This window comes from Nicotiana tabacum, chromosome 13 (assembly GCF_000715075.1).
Source record: "Nicotiana tabacum cultivar K326 chromosome 13, ASM71507v2, whole genome shotgun sequence".
Taxonomy (NCBI): Eukaryota; Viridiplantae; Streptophyta; class Magnoliopsida; order Solanales; family Solanaceae; genus Nicotiana; species Nicotiana tabacum.
The window spans coordinates 7,029,981-7,055,138 of NC_134092.1; the positions used below are offsets into that span (position 1 = coordinate 7,029,981).

General features: G+C 36.6%; 1 protein-coding gene and 1 pseudogene across 4 annotated transcripts; one reads left to right on the forward strand and one right to left on the reverse strand.

Moving 5' to 3' along the window:
* Positions 1-5,529: 5,529 nt before the first annotated feature.
* On the reverse strand, positions 5,530-9,095 carry LOC107828305 (beta-amylase 1, chloroplastic-like; annotated as a pseudogene).
* A 2,452-nt stretch (positions 9,096-11,547) lies between these two features.
* Positions 11,548-23,197, forward strand: LOC107828304 (uncharacterized). 4 transcript variants are annotated; one of them, XM_075227700.1, is made up of 16 exons: positions 11,550-11,913; positions 13,586-13,738; positions 13,840-13,956; positions 14,266-14,350; positions 14,430-14,538; positions 14,829-14,896; positions 14,981-15,106; positions 15,181-15,232; positions 15,302-16,109; positions 16,366-16,569; positions 16,704-16,764; positions 18,233-18,346; positions 20,229-20,342; positions 20,448-20,534; positions 21,479-21,533; positions 22,648-23,197. In XM_075227700.1, exons 1-15 carry the CDS (start codon positions 11,810-11,812, stop codon positions 21,503-21,505), a joined length of 2,229 nt encoding a protein of 742 aa, XP_075083801.1. In that variant the 5' UTR covers positions 11,550-11,809; the 3' UTR covers positions 21,506-21,533; positions 22,648-23,197. The 4 variants fall into 4 exon arrangements, with proteins under 4 accessions (XP_075083799.1, XP_075083800.1, XP_075083801.1 ...); XM_075227701.1 differs by having other exon boundaries at positions 21,479-21,526; XM_075227698.1 differs by having other exon boundaries at positions 11,548-11,913; positions 15,181-16,109.
* Positions 23,198-25,158: the final 1,961 nt, after the last annotated feature.

Sequence of the window (25,158 nt, forward strand, 5' to 3'; positions counted from 1 at the left end):
AACGGTTTTATGTCTTCGTCGTATATGACGAGATTTACCGTTATACATGACGCTCCCAGCCCTTCCAATTGCCGCTTGACTATCACAATGTATGCATATTGGTGCCAATGGTTTGGGCCAAAATGGAATGTCTTCCAAGAAATTCCGGAGCCATTCAGCTTCTTCACCGGCTTTATCTAAGGCTATGAATTCAGCCTCCATTGTAGAGCGGGCAATACATGTTTGTTTGGACGACTTCCAAGATACCGCTCCTCCACCAATAGTGAATACATATCCACTCGTGGACTTAGAATCAGTTGAACCGGTGATCCAATTTGCATCACAGTATCCCTCAATCACCGCAGGGAAATTACTGTAGTGCAATTCAAAGTTCTGGGTATGTTCTAAATATCCCAAAACTCATTTCATTGCCATCCAATGAGATTGGCCTGGATTGCTCGTATATCGACTCAGTTTACTTATAGCACAAGCTATGTCTGGTCGTGTACAATTCATGATATACATTAAGCATCCCAATACACGAGCATAATCCAATTGTGATATGCTTTGGCCTTTGTTCTTTGCTAATGCAAGATTCACGTCAATTGGAGTCTTTGCAACTTTAAAGCCCAAGTGCTTGAATTTTTCAAGTACTGTCTTAATATAATGAGATTGTGACAATGCCAGACCTTGAGGAGTCTTATTGATCTTAATTCCCAGAATTAAATCAGCAACTCCCAAGTCTTTCATATCAAACTTGCTATTGAGCATACGCTTAGTAGCATTTATGTTGGCAATGTCATTACTCATTATCAACATATCATCCACATATAGGCAAACAATGACTATGTGATTTGGAACATTTTTAATGTACACGCATTTATCACATTCATTTATCTTAAAACCATTTTACAATATTGTTTGGTCAAATTTCGCATGCCATTGTTTGGGTGCTTGTTTTAGTCCGTAAAGAGACTTAACAAGTCTACATACCTTCTTTTCTTTACCTGGAACCACAAACCCTTCAGGTTGTTCCATGTAAATTTCTTCCTCCAACTCTCCATTTAAGAAGGCCGTCTTAACATCCATTTGATGAATTTCAAGACCATACACTGCAGCTAATGCTACTAACATCCGTATGGACGTAATTCTTGTAATTGGAGAGTATGTATCAAAGTAGTCTAGACCTTCTCGTTGTCTATACCATTTGACTACGAGCCTTGCCTTGAATTTATCAATAGTGCCATCATCTTTGATTTTTCTCTTAAAAATCCATTTAGAACCCAAAGGTTTATTTCCAGGAGGAAGATCAACCAATTCCCATGTATGGTTGTTCAATATGGATTCTATTTCACTATTGACTGCCTCTTTCCAAAACAATGATTCCGAAGAAGTCATAGCTTCTTTAAATGTTTGAGGCTCATTCTCCAATAAGAAAGTCACAAAATCTGGTCCAAATGAAGTAGACGTTCTTTGACGTTTACTACGTCTTGGATTCTCCTGATTACATGTACTTTCTTTTGTTTCTTCCCGAGGTCGTTTAGATCCTTCACCAAACGACTCACATTCCTTTTTATACGGATATATATTTTCAAAAAACTCAGCATTATCTGATTCTATAACCGTATTATTATGAATGTCGGGATTTTCTGATTTATGAACCAGAAATCGATATGCTTTACTATTTGTCGCATATCCTATGAAAACACAATCAACGATTTTCGGTCCTATCTTTACCCTTTTGGGTTTAGGAACTTGCACTTTTGCCAAACACCCCCACACTTTAAAATAATTCAAGTCGGGCTTCCTTCCTTTCCATTGTTCATAAGGAATGGATTGTGTTTTGCTATGGGGCACTCGATTTAATATTCGATTAGCCGTAAGAATGGCTTCCCCCCACAAGTTCTGTGGCAAACCAGAACTTATCAACAACGCATTCATCATCTCCTTTAATGTGCGATTCTTTCTTTCCGCAATCCCATTAGATTGGGGCGTGTAAGGGGCTGTTGTTTGATGAATAATTCCATATTCTAAACATATTTCTTCAAAAGGAGATTCATATTCACCACCCCTATCACTTCTTATCATTTTTACTTTCTTGTTAAGTTGCGTTTCAACTTCATTTTTGTATTGCCTGAATGCGTCTATTGCTTCATCTTTACTATTCAGTAAGTAAACATAGCAATATCGAGTACCATCGTCAATAAAAGTTATGAAATACTTCTTTCCACCGCGAGATGGTATTGACTTCATGTCACAAATATCTGTGTGAATTAAGTCTAAAGGATTTGAATTCCTTTCAACTGACTTATAAGGATGTTTAACATACTTAGATTCCACACATATTTGACATTTTGATTTTTCGCATTCAAACTTGGGCAGTACTTTCAAGTTAATCATTTTCCGCAAGGTTTTATAATTGACATGACCCAAACGTACATGCCATAAATCATTTGACTCAAGTAAGTAAGAAGAAGCTGAAATATTATTATTATTTTCAACAACCATTACATTTAGGTTGAAAAGGCCCTCGGTGAGGTAACCTTTTCCCACAAATATTTTATTCTTACTAATTACAACCTTGTTGGATACAAAAACGCACTTAAAACCGTGCTTAACAAGAAGTCCAGTAGAGACTAAATTCTTTCTCATTTCGGGAACATGAAGGACATTGTTCAAAGTCATGACCTTGCCAGAAGTCATTTTTAGAAATACCTTCCCATATCCTTCAACTTTTGCTGTTGAAGCATTTCCCATATAAACTGTCTCTCCGGGTTCAGCAAGAGCATAGGTAGCAAAAGCCTCTCTAACTGCACAAACATGGCGAGTGGCTCCTGAATCAAACCACCACAGTTTAGGATTTTCCACCAAGTTACATTCAGAGAGCATGGCACACAAGTTATCAACATCATCATGGTTTACTACCATGTTTGCTTGACCCCTTTTCTTGTCTTTCTTCGGACCACGATACTCCGTAGATTTGTGTCCGGTTTTCCCATAGTTGTAGCAGTTTCCACTGAACCGCTTCTTGCTTGGGTTGTATTTCGGACCAGAAGCCTTCTTCCTCTTTTTGTTAGCTTCAACAATATTTGCTCCCATTATTGTTGAATTTCCACGGCCTCTCCTTTCAGCAGCTTTATTGTCCTCTTCGATTCTCAACCGAACAATGAGATCTTCAAGGGACATTTTCTTTCGTTTGTGTTTCAAATAATTTTTGAAGTCCTTCCACAACGGAGGCAACTTCTCAATCATTGCTGCTACTTGGAATGCTTCGTTGATTACAAGACCTTCAGCAAGTAGATCATGAATAATCACTTGCAATTCCTGGACTTGAGTAATAACAGACTTGCTATCTATCATTTTGTAGTCCAGAAATTTTGCGGCAATGAATTTCTTCATCCCGGCATCTTCAGTCTTATATTTCTTTTCAAGTGCATTCCACAATTCTTTGGATGTCTCCATGCTACTGTATACATTATACAGATTATCATCCAGTCCGCTAAGAATATAATTCTTGCATAAAAAATCAGAATGCTTCCACGCTTCAATCACGAGAAAGCGTTCATTATCTGGAGTTTTATCCGGCAGATCAGGAACATCTTCCTTGATGAACTTCTGTAGACATAACGTAGTTAAGTAGAAGAACATCTTCTGCTGCCAGCGTTTGAAATCAATCCCGGAAAATTTTCCGGGTTTTTCTGCCGGTGCCAACGCCGGTGTTCCGCTTGTCGTTGCGTTGGCAGTCGCCATCGGAACAGCTTGGTTTTCGTTTTCAGTCATCATCTTTTTCAGAAAAGAATGACACAAACAAACGTTTAATACATGTTTTCAAACTGGAGTAAAAATCACGTAGATTTTAATATCCAACAAAACGCCACGAAGGCTTAACTCTCCAAAACGGGAGTACACAAACCACAAAGGTTTTAGTTTGCAGAATAATAAGAATAACACAAGTACAGAAATAAATATTAAATTCCTTAAGATTGTTATTCCCGGTCAATATTGCTGTATTTGTAAATATTAATTCTGCAAAATATAAGTTAACGTAATGAAACAATAATAATAAATTCGAGCCCACTGAATTCGAGCCCCGAAGCCGAAGCCGAAGCCGAGCCGAGCGAGCGACGACGACGACGGCGCGAGGCTTGCTTTCTTCTTAACTCTTTAAGAGCTACAAGAAGAGCAATTATATATATACCCACCAAAAATGTCTTCCACTTCCAATATGGGACAATGTCTCATTGTTAAGAGGGGGAAACTTAAAATTTTACTCAAAATTTCATTTTCCCTCCATTTCCCATTCACCCTCATTTTAAGAATATTACATCTTAAAAAATAAAACCTCAACATTAATATCAGTAGTAATTTGTGGCAACCTAACAATCAATTATTTACCAACTACAATAACAACAACAATCCTAACTACAATAAAGAGACATTGTTTTATATATATATATATATATATATATATATATATATATATATATATATATATATGAATGTATATTCTTTGCTTTGTTCCTAATTCTCCATGTGTTCATTTACATTTCATTTCCTTTATTTTAGTTCCCCGTACTTCACTATTAACTTTAGAATTATCATTTTATATAAATGGAGCTTTCCCTAATTAAAATATTGATGTTAAACTTGGTGCATGAACCTTCGATACGATAAGTCAATAACGTAATTGGCTGGAAAATTTATATATCTACCGACCAAAGATCACCGAGGAACAGATATCTCGAAAAAAAACACAAGAAAACCTTTTAGGCTTTGATAAAATTACTCTCCCCATAACAACGTACCGCCTAACTAAGTTTACGGGATATTTCCTATTTTCCACCGGCACATGTATTGGTTAATTCTGTCCACTAAGGGATCATTTGATTGGGAAATAAGTTATCTCATGATTAATTATCCCGGAATTAGTTATCCCACCTTTCTATAGGGATAAAAAATACTATAATCCCGGAATAATTAATCCCGGGATCAATTATACTACGATTTATCCTTACCAAATGTGAGATAAACTCATCGCAAATTTACTTTCGGAATTAATTATCTCATATCGCACGTACCAAACGAGCCCCAAGGCTTTAACAGACAGAAAGAAAAAAAATCACAATTTCACTTATTTTCTTTTGTTCAAGAGTGAAGTCATATTTTTCTGGATCTAAAAAACATACCATGTGAGGAGGATTGGCAAAACCTAGGCACTTTCCACTATGCTAGCATTGGATCCTGAAAATAGTATAAAAAGAAAAAAATTAGGCTCGTATTCAAGAGAAGTTTGCATTTCTCTGATAACATGGGACACCACAAAGAAAGATGTAATTACTATTTGCTTTTGTCCTTTTCCTTTATCGTTTTCTAATAAACAAATTTTGGTAATTAAATACTGTTACTATACAATTGCTTTGCTTAATAAAATATACTCCTATAGTAAGAACTGACTTTCAATTAACAATTTAATAAACTCCCTCTACGCGTATTTGACTTTGCAAGATCATTTATTTTTTCTTTTTAATTTTTTAGTTTTATTGGGAGAAATTAGTGGAGAAGGAAGTTTGGAGAAATCATTATATTTGTTCGTGCAATGAATACGATTAAGACAAAATACAGAAAAATAAAGTTTTTGTAGTTGTCGGGATGGAAAAGGTCTGGATTCATCCTCAGATAAGTAAATGCACACATTTGTCTATCGTCTGATTGGCTGTCGATATTCAATGAGGATGCTTGGAGGATCTGCTCATGTGCAAACTCATCGTATCGTGGCAAAGCATTCTCGCCAGCTAGTGGAACTTGAGCTTCTCGAGTTGCTAATGCTACTTGCCTAACCAACTTCTCAGGTGCACATTCCGCGTCCTGTGGCTGCTCGTGGTCTCGCATCTCAATACATGTGAAGTTGAAAATAGCATCGTGTCGAGCAAGCATCTGAGCAATTGGAAGGTAACCATCTCGGAAACGGGTGTTGTAGTACCCTGCTGTGAGTTCAGGGGCATGGGACCGGGTTCCATAGTGCCAATGTATGCCTGCAACCTTAACTGATATCTTGACGCCCTTCTTCTCGAATATAGCTTTGGTGGACTGCAATATTCCCTCACCATGATCCAAAAGCATTTGAGAATACCATGTGAGGAAGAACTCACCGTACGGACAATTCCAACCACCACTTTCTTTCTTGAAAAAGGTTGTATCTTCTGGCCAGTTGTTATACTCGCCTGCATCCGTCGGACCAGTGTAACCCCACTCAGGCTTGCCAGCTTCTTCTGCTGCAACCTTTAAGCTGCTGAGCATATACTACAAAACATAAGATTTGTGAGAACAATTCATCAAAGATAAGGCATTCAAAATTTTTTCAAGGAATACAGAACAAAAGGAAAACGAAAGGAGTTAATGTGTACCTTGTCATAACACTGAAAAGCTCCAATACCGGGAAATTTCCATATTCCATCTTTTACAGGGTAGGATGGATAACGTAGCTCTCCAGCTGGACCCATGCCAACTTGAATTTCCTATATTACATTAGCCGTTTAAGAAAAGCTTGAGCTTCCACACACTTGGATAAGCAATTTCATTCAGCATAGCGTAAGGTTAAAAAATGTGAACACTTACCACAATAGTGTCCCCTAGCAGATTCTCAAATCTATCTCTAAATGCTCTCATGAAGTCGGAGTAACATTCAACAGGAGTCCTCCCTTTAAGGACAGGAAGAGTATCACAACCAAGCGAGATATATTCATGATTCCTCCTTCCCCATTGATCCGAATATGCAAGGTCGGGATCCTTGTCAATCTCTTTAACGACCCACCCTGGAAGAGGGATCCTAAAATATCAAAATATCCTAAAATATCAAAATTTACTTTTAAGATAAGAAACCAATAACAGGTGATTACTAAATAGATGGGAGATATTGCATTCTCCAGTTATCACCAAATTTGAGAAGTTAATCCACAATAAAGTGGTTAACAATGTGACTATGAATTTTTTGTGGATCCATATGTTCAGAAGAGCTCTATACGCATACATTCGGCAAGACAGGATTACAACAAGCAGTTTCAAACAACTACTAATATTAGCAGTAGTCATCAAGTCACTAATCAACATACTCTTCCAACTCAAACACTTCATCACCATTCAATATTTCTATACACTGCAAATAACTTTGCGGTGTTGATAACCAAAATATCAATGACTTTTGACGTCTTCATGTTTTCCGACAGACCAAGTTAACCAAATTCAGCCTGCTTGATACATGATTATCAGAAAAGCTTTGTTCAGACTCCTTTTTCAATAAAGCACAGATCTTGACGAAACAACATAGAAACCAATTTGTACTTAGCTTGCTTATTCCATCCTTGTAACATAATGTAACTACCCCTTTAGTTCTAAAGCAAAATAGACATATGAATGAAACAGAAATATTGTTGCATGTTTCCCGGAATGTGTAATTAAACACAAAAATAATAATGTCCTCTTTACTGATACCCTATCAAACCCCCATCAGGATATAAAGGAGATGCTAAATGTTGTTAGTACCTAATCCCACCCAAAGGAGTGCACCAACTAAAATTGATCAGAAGTTCTAAGATTATGAGGATACTTGAACAACTCTAGGCTTTAAACCCCCATTTAAGTTTAAGGACGAGATTGACATGTTTAAGTTTAAATTGTATGATTATGCAACTTTTTGCTCGTCTTCCCCTGTTCCCCTATTCCCCCCTTCCTCCTTCCTCCTTCCTCCTTCCTCGGATCCTATAAATCAGCTATCGAAAAGTACTCCTACTTAAAAAGTAATACATTTACATTATATTATACACTACACTATTAAATGCTTAATAATAGTTACATAAAAAGAAAAGAAAAAGTAAATTAGCTTCTTTAACTAGTTCCAGCTTGAATCCAACATGAAGTAATGTAAGTTGAAAACGTGCTTCAAAATACGGAATCTTCAAGAGAAGATTACAAGAACTAACAATTCAAATTATCTTCAAGTAATAAAGAAATAACAATAGTTACATAAAAAGAAAAGAAAAAGTAAATTAGCTTCTTTAACTAGTTCCAGCTTGAATCCAACATGAAGTAATGTAAGTTGAAAACGTGCTTCAAAATACGGAATCTTCAAGAGAAGATTACAAGAACTAACAATTCAAATTATCTTCAAGTAATAAAGAAATAACAATTCGAAAGAATTTAAGTTGTATACACTAATAGTAAAGTTGAAATGCAATAGCGAGGTCACAAGTTCAAGCTGTGGAAATAACAAGATGTAGAAATTAAGGCTGCATCCCGGAACACGCACATAGCGAGAGCTTAGTTTAACTTACTGTCCTTTACACTAATAGCGTACAGATCTTTTAATACTATCATGAATTTTAACATGCAATAGCATGTTAGAAACTATGTTTAGCAGGTTATATTAATTAATGTTTATCGTGTATAAAACTTAAAACTCATTCAAAATAGTAGTTATTATGCTACTCACGAACAAGAGTCACCGACGTTTCCGCCACACTGATGAAACGACATACACAGCCTGAACTTTAAGCCCTCGCTTTTTCGCCATTTCCAAAACCTCCGCATAACCACCCCAATTGTACTCTCCCGGTGCGTCCCGCTCCACCAATCCCCACCACACGTCCATCATTATCCCTTCAACTCCAGCACTCTTCAACGCCTGTAAACTCGCCTTCATCGCCTTCTTACGATTCACCGTATTATCCGTTTTCACACTGTCCAACGGCATCATCACGTATACCGGTACTCCTTTCCCCAATTTGTGCTCTTTCTTCACCTCCGCCGTCTCCGCTAAAGCATCACGCGCCTCCGTTAGCGCATGACACGTCACCGGACTCAAAGGCGGTGATGGTGACGCTATATCTACTTGACTTCCTGATTTTTGCACCGATACTCGGAGATTTGTTACCGGAGCTCTCCATAATGCTGATGTAGTAAGTGTTGTTTTTGCCGGAGCTTCGCCGGAAACACTTTCAGTTTCCGATGATATTGCCGTTCCTGATAATGCTCCGATTTGATGCGGCAAACTCATTGCCATAAGTAAAATGTATGAAAAATTGAAAGAATATAAGAACAAATTTTGAGTATTTTTTTCTGTGTTTTACAGTTGAGTTTCGAGATACAAGAATAACGAAGGTGGACTATTTATAGTGATAAAGAAGTACGGATAATAAGATTTAGTCAACATAATTATCTTAAACTGGGTTTTGCCACGTGTAATTTAGAAACGTGAGAATAAAATTTAGAATTTAGTTATTTAACATTTGAAGTCCTCTGAAAATTAATACTCACCCGGTCCAAAATAAGTGATTTTTTGAATGTTTTCGCATAAATTAAGAAATTCACCTTTTAACATTAATGAGCAATGAAATTGACCATATTAGTCATGCTACTCTCCTTATCCCCTCTCCAAGTCTCTAAAAATTCACACAAACTCAAAAGAACTAATTTGCTGCTTTACTTTTTTACGCAAAAATAACTTGAAATTTGTACTCCATAACTAAAAAGAAAATATTTATTTTTTTGGTTGAAAAAGAAAGTAATCTTTCTACAACATGAAAATAATATACTCATTTTATTGAAATAAAAAAAAATACTCTTTCTAAATCATGGAAAGAAAATACTCATTTTATTGAAATAAAAAAAAATTACATCATGAAAAGAAAATACTTTTTTTGTTGAAATGAAAAAAATACTTTTTCTACATCAAATAAAATATTTTTTTGTTAAAATGAAAAAATATTTTTTTATATCATGAAAAAATAATACTCATTTGTTGAAATAAAAAAAAATCTATCTATAACATGAAAAGAAAGTACTATTAATAATATTTTTATTTAGGGTTGGGGTGGGGCGGAGGTTGGGGTTGGAGTGGGGTGGGGTTGGGTGGGTGGAGGTGGGGTGTGGGGTGAGGATGGGGAATAGGGTATGGAAGGTTGAGAAGGAGTTTCGGAAAATGTTTTCTCTTTTCTTATTAGGGAAAATATTTTCCTCCAATTTGAGGGAAATGAGTTCATGAGTAAAATGTTTTCCAAAACATTAAGGCCAACCAAACATGAAAAAATAAAAAAATATTTTCCTTCATATTAAACACACCCTTAGTTATTAACATTTGAAGTCCTCTGAAAATTAATAACGTAAAAGGAACAACATATAGGGTGTATTTGGTACGAAGGAAAATATTTTCCATGTAAAATATTTTCCTATAAAATATTTTCGTGAAAATGAGTTTTCCCTTGTTTGGTAGGTAAATGAAAAACTTTTTCCGAAAAATATTTTTTAGTGTTTGGTTAGAGAGTAGAAAATATTTTTTTAGGAAAATATTTTTTTATGGTATTCTCTTCACCCCATTCCCCAAGAAAATACTCATTTTGTTGAAAAAAGAATATTTGGTTGAACTTTTTCTATATCATGAAAAGAAAATACTCATTTTGTTGAAATGAAATAAAATACTTTTTCTACATCATGAAAAGAAAGTATTTTTTTGTTAAAATAAAAAAAAATACTTTTTTATATCATGAAAAGAAAATATTCATTTGTTGAAATGAAAAAAAAATCCATCTATTACATAAAAAGAAAGTATAATTAATAATATATTTATTTAGGGTGGGATGAGAGCGGGGCGGGGGTGGGATCGGTAGATGGGAGTGTGGGGGTTGGTAGAGATGGGGAATAGGGTGGGGAAGGTTGAAATTTTGGAAAATATTTTTCCTTCTCTTGACAGGGAATTGGAGGAAAATGAGTTTATTGGGAAAATATTTTCCAAAACATTTAACTCAACCAAACATGGAAAAATTAAAAAATATTTTCCTTCATACCAAACACACCCATAATCTCTTAATTTCATTTTTATCTACTGCAAAAAGATTTCCACTTTTTATATTTAAATAAATAATTGCTTGACTTTAACATTTGTACTTACCAATATAAATGCTCTTACAAATTTATATTAGTCGATCCAATAATTTTATACAACAAATGCCAAAACACAAGTAAAAATAATCCAATTAATGAATCCACAAGAGCTCGCGTTGGGATAAAATCAAAATCTCACTCAAATTAATATCGGAAACAATATTAAAATATACCTCTAACAAATTTGAAATATTATACAATATATCAAGCCTTTCTTAAAAGTCTAGGTTCAAGATTTTACCTGTTCTCCAACTTTAGTTTATTACCTCATTTTAATGACGTTTTCATTTTTTTAAATATTGAGTAAATACTATAAGTTGATATAGCTTTAGAGAAATTAGATTCCAATTTCTAGAGCTAATTAATTCTTTGCCTTAATAATCATTCTTTAATTTTTAACTTACGATCGAGCATTTCTCTTTTTAACGAGTCTTACATCGTAAATTTAAATTACTCCGGACTTCAATTCAAATATCAAACATGGAGGGGAAACGAAAAAATATATATTCATTCATTAACTTTTTTTTTCCATGTAAGTTTTTTTCCAATTGGATTTTTTAATTTATTTTTTAAGTTAGTAGTGACTTCACGCGCCTTCGAGGATTTTTATCAGCAAATATATTACTGTCCGACGCCGGAAAAATCCAAATCCGAAAGCGACTAAATATTACAGCCCTTCCCTTGTTAACGTCTCCTCCTTCTCCTTCTCATTTCTCCAATTTTCCTCTTCCCATTTTGCCCTTTCACACACTCACCGTCCTTTTCCATTTTTCCGGGGAATTCATCAAAATTTGAGGACATTTTCAAAAATTGAAGTCGCACCTCAATTTTCTTCTATATATACCAATCTGAATTTCCCGATAAAATTTGTTTAAATTCACTGAAATGCGGTGAAATCATGAGATCGTCTGTCTTGCCGGAGAATTCAAGCAGTGCGCCGTCAACTTCGCGGAATTCACATCCTTCTGCGGCGGTGCCTCAAAACCACAATTGTAAACACAGGTCTATCTCCAAAACCCTAATTTATTTCTCAATTTTGCATCTTTAGTTACTTTCTTATTCACAGATCTGAAAATTTAGGTTTTTCTTCATTAACTATCTCTAATGTCTGGAATTGAACTAAGATTTGATGATTGATCTGAAGCGGCAGATGACGGCATGTTGTCAAAATGTGTGCTTTTTGATGATTGCCGATGTTTTTATCTTGTAGTTTCGACAACAATACTACTACTATACCTCAATCCAATACTAGTAGTTTCTATCTCCATTTGGACACGTCTTAATCCAACATTCAATAATTTAGGTGCTCTAATACTAGTAATTCTCTATATTTTTTAGTGACATATAAATCTCCAACTCCTAGCGAACAGTGGACCTAAAGAAGCTTACCAGCGTAACTAAGTCTTAATCTTTATGGCACCCAAGGGTGTGTTCAATGAAGTTGGAGGTGAACTATGAGGTCTCAGGTTCAAGTTCTTGCGGAGGATAAAAACACTAGGTGATAAGTTTTCATCTGCCTAAGCCTTGGTAACTCTGAAGTTCAAATTCTTGCGGAGGATAAAAACACTAGGTGATAAGTTTTCGTGTGCCCAAGCCTTGGTGGAAAGAGTTACCAAGAAAGTGCCGGATTGAATAGTCGAGGTGTGCACAAGTTGGCTCGGACATCATACTCATAAAAAAAGAAGTCTTAATCTTTATTTTGGTACTTTTAGATATTGCTTCAAATGGTGCTATGGACTTGGATTTTGCAATTCTAACATTCTATAGGTAATTTATAGTTCATTTCCTTGTCCCAAATGACGGTAATGATTATAGTTATAAGCTGCCTCATTGACCTATTTGCATTATTCAATTAAAAAAAAATTCTAAATACATTTGTATCGCCAGAAAAGCCAAGCTAAAACTTCGTTTGAGATTTTGTGGTAGAAAGTAACATGTGACTGAGAGGTTTGAGGAAAATTTTGGGAAAACGTCAATGACAATCAGAATTCGACCTCCTCTGCCTGGGAATTAAAGCTCGTAGTTCATCTTTGTTACCTTTTCTCTATGTGGATTGACAAAAATTTAACAATCCTTACATCATAATTTAAAGTTAGGAGAAGGGTGTAATAGTTGTAATGTTGCTATTAATGGGTGCAGTTAGATTCCCGAGCTTTTAGCTTACCATAAGAATGAACACACACACACACACACACTCTCTCTCTCTTGTATCTTCTTGCACGTTGACTAATTCATCGAATACCTACTACCTTTCAGTAGCATAGGTACCAGTAAATCTTTCCACCAAGGCTTAGCTAAGGTAGCTAGGAATAATTTACCTAGTGCCACCTCTATTAGAATTCTCACCTTGATTCCAAGGCTCTTACACAAGCGCTTTGAATGCTAGGTCACATGTTTTGGGCGAGGATTTATATGCTTATGTCTGGTCACTTCAATTTAGCATGAAGGTTTCTATAGTAGGAATGTACAATAATACTTATGATATGGTTTGAATATTAGAATCTCAGGGTTAAATAATTAAACATTCAGCCAAGTAATTTCTGAGCATATGCAATGAGGGAGGTATCTTCTCGAACCAAATGTGCTTGCAGAAAAATTTGTGAGCATACTCAATGAGAGTGCTATCTGATTTTATTTTGGTTGCTGATTTGGTTTATTTTTGTACCTGCTACAGTAATGTCTTTCAGCTGTTAACAAGAAGGGAGGTATCTCCTCAAACTAAACGCGCTTCCAGAAAATTTTGGGGTGAGAACACTAAATGTACTCTTGACTCCTATGGATTAAAACGTGAAGTGGCAAGTGATGCTAGACGGGGACTAATATCATGGTAACTTCATTATCTCTGTTCTCCCTTTTTTCCCCTGTAATGTTTGATAGAATCTTGCCACTTTTGTTTTCTTCGTCAGTCTCATTTAAATAATATTGCAGGGTAGAGGCAGAGTCACTGCAACATTTATCGGCCAAGTATTGTCCACTGCTGCCTCCTCCAAGGTCTACCATTGCAGCAGCATTCAGTCCTGATGGGAGGACACTTGCTTCTACGCAGTCAGTCTCTCTTAGATTACATAGACATGTACAATATGTGATATGTTATGCACTTATGCTAGTTGTCTATCCATCTGTTTTATATTATCGTAGTTGTTATATTAATTGTCTAGCTCTCTGCATCTTGCAAACTTACCTAATAACTAACCATATTTGGATATATGCTAACTTGTAGTGTAGCTATTTGTGTATTCTCCCTCCTTATAGATAAGACAGAGAACAATTTTACTTGTTTCTGGTTGGATTAAACTTAGAATTTTGCTACTTTGGTAAGTTTACAAACATATAATATCTTTTCCCTGGTGGCAGCGGAGATCACACAGTGAAAATAATTGACTACCAATCTGGGAAGTGCTTAAAGGTTTTGAGTGGACATCGCAGGACACCTTGGGTGGTAAGGCTGCCTTTCTTTGCTGAATGTTTTGGCATAACACCTTTGTTCCTGGATCTTACATTCTGGTTCACATCTGTAGGTTCGTTTCCATCCATTGTACCCTGAAATACTGGCAAGTGGAAGTTTGGACCACGAAGTTCGGTTGTGGGATGCAAAAACTGCCGAGTGTATAGGATCGCGAGATTTTTGTAATACTCTGTAATATCTCAGTAGTTAAAGAAGAAAAAAACTGTGTGCACAGAGGGGATCCAGGATTTGAAGTATATGGGGTTCCTAGAAAGATCTCAAGTTAATATACAATAGTAACTGGGTTCACAGACAAATAATTATAGATATTTAGTGGATTTCTTAATACATATATTGAGTCTGGGAAAAAGCTATTGTGCCGTGAACCCATAGGTTACAAGTTAGATCAGCCTCTGTGTGCACTTTACTCTTTTCTTTTGATTATAACTGGTGAAATATTCATCTCCTACAGATCGTCCCATCGCATCCATAGCGTTCCATGCCCAAGGGGAAGTTCTAGCCGTTGCTTCAGGCCACAAGGTAAAGATTCTGGCCTGAGAACATTCTCTTGAGTGATATATTCCAAGCTCTGGTAGTGGGTGCTGATTTTGCAATCAATGACAGCTTTATATATGGCACTACAACAGAAGAGGAGAGGCTTCTACACCAGCAATTGTACTGAAGACACGGCGTTCTCTTCGTGCTGTACATTTCCATCCACATGCTGCCCCATTTCTTTTAACAGCTGAGGTATTACTCTGTGTTTGGTGACTTGAGGTGTGAATTTTGGTTGTTTTAGACGGCATTGCCCCTTTATTTTGTAGGTCAACGATCTGGATTCATCAGATTCTTCAATGACACGTGCTACTTCTCCGGGTAACTTGCAGTACCCTCCCCCTACTGTGTATTTGACTGATGCTCATTCCACTTATCAATCTGCTTCAGCAAATGAACTGCCTATCATGTCTCTACCTTTCCTGATCTGGCCGTCAATTGCAAGAGGTGATCCCAGAATGCCTGTGCAGCAAACTGATATAGATATGAGAACTGACGATGTACAGCACAGAACAGATACTTCATCGTCTGTCCGCCTTCTCACATATTCAACTCCGTCCGGCCAGTATGAACTTTTATTGTCCCCTGTTGAGCAAAGTGCATCTCCTGCACAAGAAGCTCATACTGGTTCTTCTGTTGGGGAAAACGAGAATATAGGTACTCAACCTTTAGTTGATCCTATGGAGACTGATGTGCAGCCAGAAGAAAGAAACAATCAGTTTTTCCCTTTTAGTGACCCAGCATACTGGGAATTGCCTTTTTTGCAAGGATGGTTGATTGGCCAAAGCCAAGCTGCCCAACAAGCAACTCATCCAGACCATAGTGGTACTACCACTAGTCCATCAACTTATGGTGAACTGGAAAATCCTTCTGCTGTTCCCTTGGTAATTTCAAGCAATAATCATCCAAGGTCCGGAAGATCTGGTTCTCGGCAACGTTCTTCACGCTCTCGGGCCATTCCTGTTACTGGAGCTGGTGATGGTGCTGCTTCCCTTAACGTTATGCATGATGAGAGTGATTCTCAAACTTCTATTGGTCGCATCCAGTCAGAGATAGCTACTTCGCTGGCTGCTGCAGCGACTGCTGAATTGCCATGCACTGTGAAACTCAGAATATGGCATCATGATGTTAAGGTTCCATGTGCACCCCTTCATGCTGAAAGATGTCGCTTAACAATACCACATGCTGTACTTTGCAGGTGGGAATGATATCTACTGTTTCAAATCTTTGGCTTGGAAGCTTGATATGGATAAGCTTTTACTGACACTGAGCTATTAAGCTGTCATGATGAGCTAGCTTGGACAATATTTCTATTAGAGTAGTTGATGATTAGCCTCTTAGCCCTATACTTCAGAAAATTTCCCGCCTTTGAGAGTTCCTAATTTTTATGTCAGAACTCAGATATGGTTTTAGATGAACTTTTCTGAATGCTTACTGTGAGGCATTATTTTCAGTGAAATGGGAGCCCATTTTTCGCCATGTGGGAGATTTTTAGCAGCTTGTGTTGCATGTATTCTGCCAAACGTAGATGCTGATCCTGGTTTCCATGGCCATCTTCATCATGATATTATGGCAGCTGGAACTTCTCCAACCAGACATCCAGTTGCTGCCCACCAGGTTATGTATGAGCTACGGATATATTCCCTGGAGGAGGCAACGTAAATACCCAATCACAGTAGCTTCTATTTTTCTTTTATTCCTTTTTCTTCCTTTTTTGTCTATTTTATCCCCATTCTCTATTTCGGTTCCTGCTATGGTTGTTGGTTACTTGATACTCTTTCTCCTTATGTAGGTTTGGTTCAGTGCTTGCATCTCGAGCAATTAGAGCTGCTCATTGTTTAACTTCAATTCAGGTAAATGCTTTATTTGTGTTATTTACATTCATGGCTTTGTAAGATCAAACTTGTTTTCTGGTAGAGAAGGAACATTCTTTATGATATTAAACTCTGGATCTTTTTCTTTCTCTTTGCCTTTTTTTGACTAAGGAAATAAAACTCTAGATCTAATAGTTTTGATCATTTTGTTTTAGATCTTGTAGGAATAGGAACTGGAAGAATATTAGTTCTATATGGAAGAGAAAAGTAGAGGAAAGGGTTCTGTTCTCTTCTGTTTCGTTTAGTGAATGAAAATCTAAAATGAGATTGAGCACGTGATTATGATAAGATCTGTTAGTCCAGAGATGGCACAGGATGTTGATCTCTCGTCGAGAACTGACTTCTGCTTTTTATGTGAAAGTTGCCTTATCTAGTGGTAGATTGACTCTTTCTTGTCTTCCATAGTTTGGAATGTCATAGTATTTTACTGTGTAGCCGGTCCTCCTTTCCTGACAAAAAGTTATATGCAAATTACAAGCCTTTCTAAGAAATGTATCTATTTTTGGTGGTACCAGAAGTGAGAAGGGAGAAAAAGTGGACAAAGATTGAGAGAATTAGGAGATAGGAGAGGTTAATTCATAAAGTGTTATTCATTAGGTCAAGTCTTTATTGAGTTTCATGACATTTTTATATTGTAGATTTCTTTACATCTACGGATAGTATTCTGACTCGTATAATCGAGCTTTCATAGCACTTTGCATATACCCATCAATAGAATAGAAGTTCTGATCCATATTACTCCATACCAGTACCTGGCGAGATATTACCAATAGTAGTCAACAAACAATATGCAAAAATTGAATTTGGCATGACGTCAAGATGGATCTCACAAGTTGTTTAATTCTTCTTTTTTTGAAATTAGTCAAGCATTGACACAGATAGACCCTCGGCTCAAGAAAATGAAAAGAGATAGTGGAGCAGTAGCAGCAGAGGAAGCAAGAAAGGTAACATCAGCAACGTAATAACCAGAAAATAGAGAGAAAAGCAATAACAATAAGCACTAGCAATGACACAGTACTACAGACACAATGGAATAATATAGATACAACAAGAGTCACTAGCATCCTTAGACACTACACTATCGGATTAGCCTCCTACGACCAAACCTGCAGCCCTAAAGAAGTAATATGGACACAACTGAAGCCTCTAGCAGCCTAAGACAAAACACAGGCTAGCCTCCTACCTCCTAACCTACAACCTTAATGCTCGCCCTCCACAAACAAACAATATTTAAAAATTGGATTTGGCATGACGTCAAGATGGATCTCACAAGTTGTTTAATTCTTCTTTTTGTGAACTTAGTCAATCATTGACACATAACTTCTCCAAAAGAAAAAAGGGAGTCAATCATTAACACATAATAATTAACTTTGTATTTTTTGGACTATTCTCTGTTGCTTACTGATCTGAGACATTGATTGGGGCTCCACATCCATTATAATTGCAGTTTTCTCCAGCTTCAGAGCATCTGTTACTTGCTTATGGGCGTCGCCATAGTTCACTACTTAAAAGTGTTGTTATTGATGGAGACACAACTATACCCATTTACACGATTCTTGAGGTGAGAACCATCTTGTGTCGGGCGTAAAAAATTATTAGATTACTACTTTCATGGGTCTTTATAGCTACATTATGTAAACACTTATTGATACTTGTCTTAATTTTTGTTGCACATTTTCTCTTTGGGCATCTAAATATGTTTGATGTACTTATCATAATATTTTTAATAACCTGTAGAAATTTCAAGAAATTAAAGTTCCATGATATAGTGTTTTCTCTATGAAACAATTTTTTTACCAAGTCTTTTCTTTATATTTGAAACAGAAGGAACATGTACCGCACACGAAAAAAGTAAGAAAATCCCATATGAATATTCTACCCTAACGGACAATAAAGAATCAATGCATGAGAATTAAATGATTTGAAAATTGTATCGAGAAGTAATCTTTATGGAACTTCTGACGCATCTATTTGTGTTAGGTCGCAGTCCTGGATATGTAAATGCTCAGGATATCATCTTTTGCCTCCTTATGTAAAAACATCATTGAAAACACAACATATAGCTGGTTTAATGAAACCAATTGATTTCTGTATTTGATCTACTAGCCTTATATAATGAAAAATGGGCTGGAGTCAGTACATAATAGTTAATACAACTGTTAAACAATGCCACTTTGTTTATCCCATTTTGTGGCAATATACTAGAATGTTTGGTGCGCCGAGGGTCTATAGGAAACAGTGAGACTGCCCTTCCAGGGTAGGGGTAAGGCTGCGTACATCCTACCCTCCCCAGATCTCACCTGTGGGATTACACTGGGTTGTTGTTGTTGTTGTATACTAGAATGTTTGGTGCACTTGTGTAATTACAATGTTGACAAGGGTTGAACTTACCCATTGGCTTGGCATGCTCGTTGCAGGTTTTTAGATTCATGTTAAAATGGATGATAACATGAAGCAGGAAACACATGTAGCTTGTGCCTTGTGCTTTGTATGTCTTAATCCTTTGAGGCCTTGGTTGTGGGCCTGCTATATCAGCCAGAGAACTTGAGGTTGTTCAACAACATTAACTGGCTGTATAAGGGAATTGAGCCTTGTTGCTCAAACTAGTAAAAGTCTGAACTTTATATTAACCTTTGTTGCATGACCTCTCTGTCTGGTCTAGTGGGATGTGATTGGAAGGATAGGAAGTAGACGGGCATTGATGTATGATGAGTGAATGTACTAAAGCAGGATGAGGTAGACCTAAAACTATTTGGAGGAAAGTCGTATCTCGAGACTTAAAATTTCTCTAAATTAATACGAATTTGATTAAGAACATAACGTAATGGAAGCAAATGATCGATTAATGTGATATCAACTACTTGGAATTAGTGCTGAGTTGTTTTTAAACTTAACCTAGCAGGGATCGTCTTAGACTAGTTAGAGACTTGTGTGTCTGTGTAGAGATAAGTGTGAGATCTAGAGAACGTCTAATTGCTTTAAAAGATAAACTATTTAGTTATGGTATAAAATATGTCCACATAATAGATTAATGTATTGATCTAATGTACCCCAACAAGTTTGGCGTTGATGCTAGTTGATTGATTGACTAACCCCTAACAAAGTAACCGTGAACAACTTAATTAATGCAAATCAGCCCTTCTTCCTTGCTTATGAGTAAGCATTTTTTGTAATTTCATTAGACATCTGCTTCAAAGAGCTAAGTCGAATACAACTACGTCATGCAAATAAAATAAGCCTTTAAAGGTGAAAGCTGAGAAGTGAAGAAAAACCCTAGAAGTTGAAGGAACCCGGTGGCACTTTAGTTTAATTGGGGCAACTTAATATTAAATTGATCTCTTGAAATTGGATGCCTGTGTGCTGGCAGCTTTAGGAGAGGTTTTCCCCTTCTATTTTTGCATATTCTGTTTTTTCTAGTTTCAACTTGTACGTTTGCGAATCAGGTCTATAGAGTTTCTGATATGGAACTTGTGAGAGTTCTCCCCAGTGCGGAGGATGAGGTTAATGTCGCTTGCTTCCATCCTTCGGTTGGTGGTGGCCTTGTCTATGGAACCAAGGTAAACAATGACTTTTTATGAGCTTTTATGTTTCTTGGTTCTAAAGATAAATCTGTTCTCATCTCTGAACTCTCATCATGATTTATTTTCCTTAAAATTTTGCAGGAAGGGAAGTTGAGGATTCTCCAATATGACAATTCAAATGGTTTGGGTCGCACAATGTCCTGTTCTCCTGTCGAAAACATTGTCGAGGTATTATAAGACCCAAGTTGAATTTGTAATTACATTTTTCGAGTCTTATTGGTCATGACTTTAGTAGGAGTAGAGGTTTTTTTAACCAGCAATTTGCTTTTTAGACAGTGATTGTCATTTGATAGATCAAGTTTCGTTTTTGATTGCGTAGGATAAGTTAAATCGCTAATTTACTAATAAAAAGGCATACTGTGGCTATTCTCCTAGAAATTCTTGTAAGGGTCTAAAGTTCTTTTTGAGAATGCAAATAGCCTTGTTCAGTTTAGCTCCAAATTTCCAGTAACTGTTTTCTTCTGAAGAAGTACGAGTATTTAGCTTGACAATTTCTATTCCAGTATGCCTCTCTATTGCCTCAAATCTTTATGGAAGATGTGTTTGTGATCAAGCACTGGCCATATCAATTATACTTATTCTTATGCTTTATTAAACTGAAAATCATAGTTAACTTCTAATGAAGACTGCTTGTTAAATATTCATGCACAGCCATCTTTCTGGTTGATTGGGACCACTGAGTGACTGATAGGAAAGAGACATTTGTAGGTGAGAACACTGTTAGGAGAAAAGAAAAGACTTAAAGTAAAACATACATTTATACAGCCAATAAAGGTAAGTCAAGTAAACAAAAGAGAGAACAACGAAAACAGAAAGAAATGAAACTGAAGAGTACAGAACTAACTTTGGATTCATCCGGTGGGGGGAAAAACAAAAGCCATTTTTATGCATGCCCCCTCGTCGGTGGTCCTCGAGCAATAGAGGTTCTAGTGACTCCATATGACCACCTTTCCTCCGTATGCCTTGAGAAAATAAGCCAAAGCCATGATGCGGTACAATGAAATTGAAGTGAATATTGTTTTTTTTTTTTTTTGGTAATTTGAAGTGTATATTGTTTGTCTGGGATAACTTATATTTATTACTCACATCGGTATCTTGTAAATTTAATGCAGGTCCCAACGTATGCTTTAGAAGGCTAGTAACTTTGATGATAGGAAAAGGTGATAGGTATATTTCATTTGGCAACAATTCTTGTCTCCTAAAATTTGTTTTGTGGTATGTTGAGATATGGACACTTTCTTCTTTCCTGTAAGTCCTATATCTTTTGCGATTGGAAATATTCAATAGGCTTTTAGAGTACTGTCAGATGGTGCTTTTTCCGTGTTCTTTTGTGCTGTCATTGGGCCGGGTGGGGTGGGGGGGTGGGGGTGCGTTAAAACAAGTAGTGCATGAAGATGAGTCTCTATTGATGATGAAAGTCGGATAAAATGGCATAGAGACCATGAACTTGGAGAAAACCAGTTCAAGTATAATGCTGTCCCGGCGTACTGACAATGTAATTTTAATTTGTAATTGTTTTCACTGTGAATAGTAATCTTGTTGTAAAATTAAAATATCTTGAAGAACTTATTCCTCGCTGAGGATACAAGGAACATAATTTGTCCCCAGCAAGGGCTATTTAAGGACTGAACTAGATTTTCCTAGTGGAACATTTGTTAAATGACGTGTATATTAGCAACTTCAGCATGAGATAAAAGACAGCTCCTTGGTTAGCTTCATGAAGCTGTGGCAAATGGGTGAAAGGGAAATAGGCCTCGTGTCTTATCAGGCTCTTTATCCGTCTGTCTTTGTTTTGATTTTTCTTTGGGATAATGACACTCCGTATTTCATATGCTTTGTGTTCTCTTTGGTATAACATCTTCAGTTTTGGTGAAGATTGTGAGCTGGATTGCCTGTGAATATCAAGCAAACAAGCAAGTATAGTTTTCCCAGAGTATCACTAGTAGGTCATACTAATGCTTTGAATCACTTCAGTGTTGGATTTTAATGATCATCTCTGCCAAATTTTAAAGCGCTCAATAGCTCTTACTTTGTGTGTGGTTAAAGTGCATAGATAGGAGTCATCACTTCACGTGGCTAGGTTAATTGAAATGCCACAAAGATGCATCTCGATTGTGCATTTATTACACTTTATTCCATGCTGTTACTGTATTCGTTCAAATTGCATCATCAAGATAGTGTCTTGCTCCTCAGTGCCTTTTTTTTTCCTTCCAATTTTGAAGTACTTGAGAGTTTCCATTAGTACTTTAAAAGATTTTGCTGACGAGTATTCACTATCCAGGGTCTCATAACAAGATACTAGTCCGGGATATGGTTAGCGGCTGCAACATCGAGTGCTTTTTCTGGTGAAGATGAAACTTCACGTTTTAATGCAATACGCTGAATATGAGAGGTTATTCTTGAGCTTGTCTGACCTACCCGTCACAGATTAAACTTACGGCACTGTGAGGGACCGAAGGGTTCACAGAATGTCTCGCTTCAACAACTACCTGTGTGGCTGCTGGAGCGCCCTGGGGTTCTCTGTCTAAATACTAACCTGACGGAAGGAAGTGCTGGTGGGGAATCGAGGGACCGTTTCTGCAATTTCCCTGAAGATGACTTCAGATGTACTATAGGAGTTGGATTTGAGATGAATTGAATTTCTTACAAATTAAGGAGAAAAAAGGGAAAAGAAGAAAGGTCGTGAGTACATACATCTTTGAGTGTTTTTAAGGGTCCTCTATTTTACTCTTGAAGTACAGGGGTAATTAGTACAAGTTTTTCCCGTTATACATTGTCTGGGTGTTTAAACGAACGCTTTCTAATATGGTTAATTTCAGTTGCCTTTAAACTGATATTTTGGGTGTTTGAACTGCCGTTTCCAACTATGGTTTTTGCTGCCCGTTGCATGAGTTTAAGCATTGAATGCAAATGCTGTTAATGGTTCCCTATCTTTGTAGACTGGAATTTTTCTTGATACATATTTCTTTTCTTTTCTTTTTTTTTTTTTTTTTTTAAAATTGGATGAACGGCTGAAATATATTTGGATTTAAAGTGGACATTACTTATAAATATACTAGTCTCTATGTACGTGGTTTGCATGTATATTTCTCGCTACAATTAAGATAAGTTCAAAAGTAATTTCTTCCTATAACTTCATATAAAGATGTTTTTCGCCTTATTATGTCAAAAAGGTGTCACTTTACCTATCCGATTATTAAGTCATTATCTTATGACAAGGATGAAGGAGTCTATGGTGAAGGATTATTTATTGCTAAGTATTTAAGCATTCTTCCTAATAATACTATAATAGTTGGTAGTATCATCTTTAGCAAAGTCAAAATTAAGATACATTTTGCTTTCATTAGAGAACTTGATAGTCAATATCTCATTTAATAAATAGATATAGATATGTATGTATTTATTTATAAGTTCTCCCAGAAATACTAGGAGTTGGAAATAGAAACCTAGAAAGTAATGGATTGGGAAACTGATATATAAACCGTCTTTGCATTAAAACTTTTGTGCTATCATAAGAAGTTTCTCCGTTAGCAGCGAGGTTAATCGACCCTATCAAGAGCAAAATTCATGGGGAAAAGGAAGCTGTATTCACAAGGTAAATCACAATGACATATACATGATGATTTGCCTGAATTTGGTTGACGGATTCTAATTGGCCTAAAAATTAGTGTATTCATCATATGCGGAGGAATATTAATCATGACATACATCGTTTTTTGAAATTTTGGGGTCATAAGAATACATTACACGCAGTGGCGGAGGCAGTATTTTCGCTGAGGGGTAAAAAAAATTAAAAAAATTTAAAAAATTGTGGCTAGTGGAATTGAACTAGCAACCTAATAAAGATTTTGAACCCCTTTGACCACTGAGCTATGCTTTTGGGCAATATCAAGGGGATTCAAAATATAATATGTAGAGGTACAAACCGAATTTTGCCTTATATGTACAGTGTAATTTTTCGGCAAAAGGGTTTCGTGTGAAACCCCTTCCTCCCCCTAAATCCGCCCCTATCCGCACGACCACATGGAACCTACGCGTGCTATGCACGACCACTTGGATCCTAGCGATGCTAAAAAAGTTGACGGACTACGATTGACCTCAAATTTGGTGGGTCCATCGAAAATTGCCTGGTGACTAATACTCATTGCTTCGTCGTGACTAATATCGTTTTATGGCCTTAAAACGCCAAAAAACGAGGAACATAAAACGCCAAAACACCAAAAAAGTAATAGTCATCGCTTCGCCAGGATCGTTCCTCATTTTTTTTGGCATTTTAGTACCATAAAAGAGGAATTCAAGACGATTCCCAAATTTTCATGTGCTATAGTCCACGCCATTTGCATGAATTCGGGCGACCGGCTCCGCATTTTCTAAATTTTTTGGGCCCAAAACAATGACCTAATGAACAATAGTCATCGCTTTTCCATGACCGTTCCTCATTTTATGGCGTTTTAGGTCCATAAAGTAGGAATTCAGGATGATTCCCACGCCATCTGCTTGAATTCGGGCAATGGGACCCGAATTTCCTAAAATTTTGCGAGCCCATAAATAACGACCTAATGAATAATAGTCAATGCTTCGCCATGACCATTCCTCATTTTTTTTACGTTTTAGGGCAATAAAACAGGAATTCAGGACGATTCCCAGATTTTCGTGTGCTATAGTCCAAGAAATCTGGATGAATTCGGGCGACCGACCCCGAATCTTTTAAAATTTTATGGGCCAATAAAAAATAACCTAATGCACAATAGTATTCGTTTCGCCATAACCGTTCCACGTTTTTTGGCATTTT

Excerpts from the sequence above, each read along its gene's own strand:
- LOC107828304 (XM_075227698.1), top strand. The coding sequence starts at position 11,810 with ATGAGATCGTCTGTCTTGCCGGAGAATTCAAGCAGTGCGCCGTCAACT. Across the intron at positions 13,957-14,265 it reads AGGACACTTGCTTCTACGCA|CGGAGATCACACAGTGAAAA; the intron begins GTCAGTCTCTCT and ends CCCTGGTGGCAG. Across the intron at positions 20,535-21,478 it reads CTGTCGAAAACATTGTCGAG|GTCCCAACGTATGCTTTAGA; the intron begins GTATTATAAGAC and ends AATTTAATGCAG.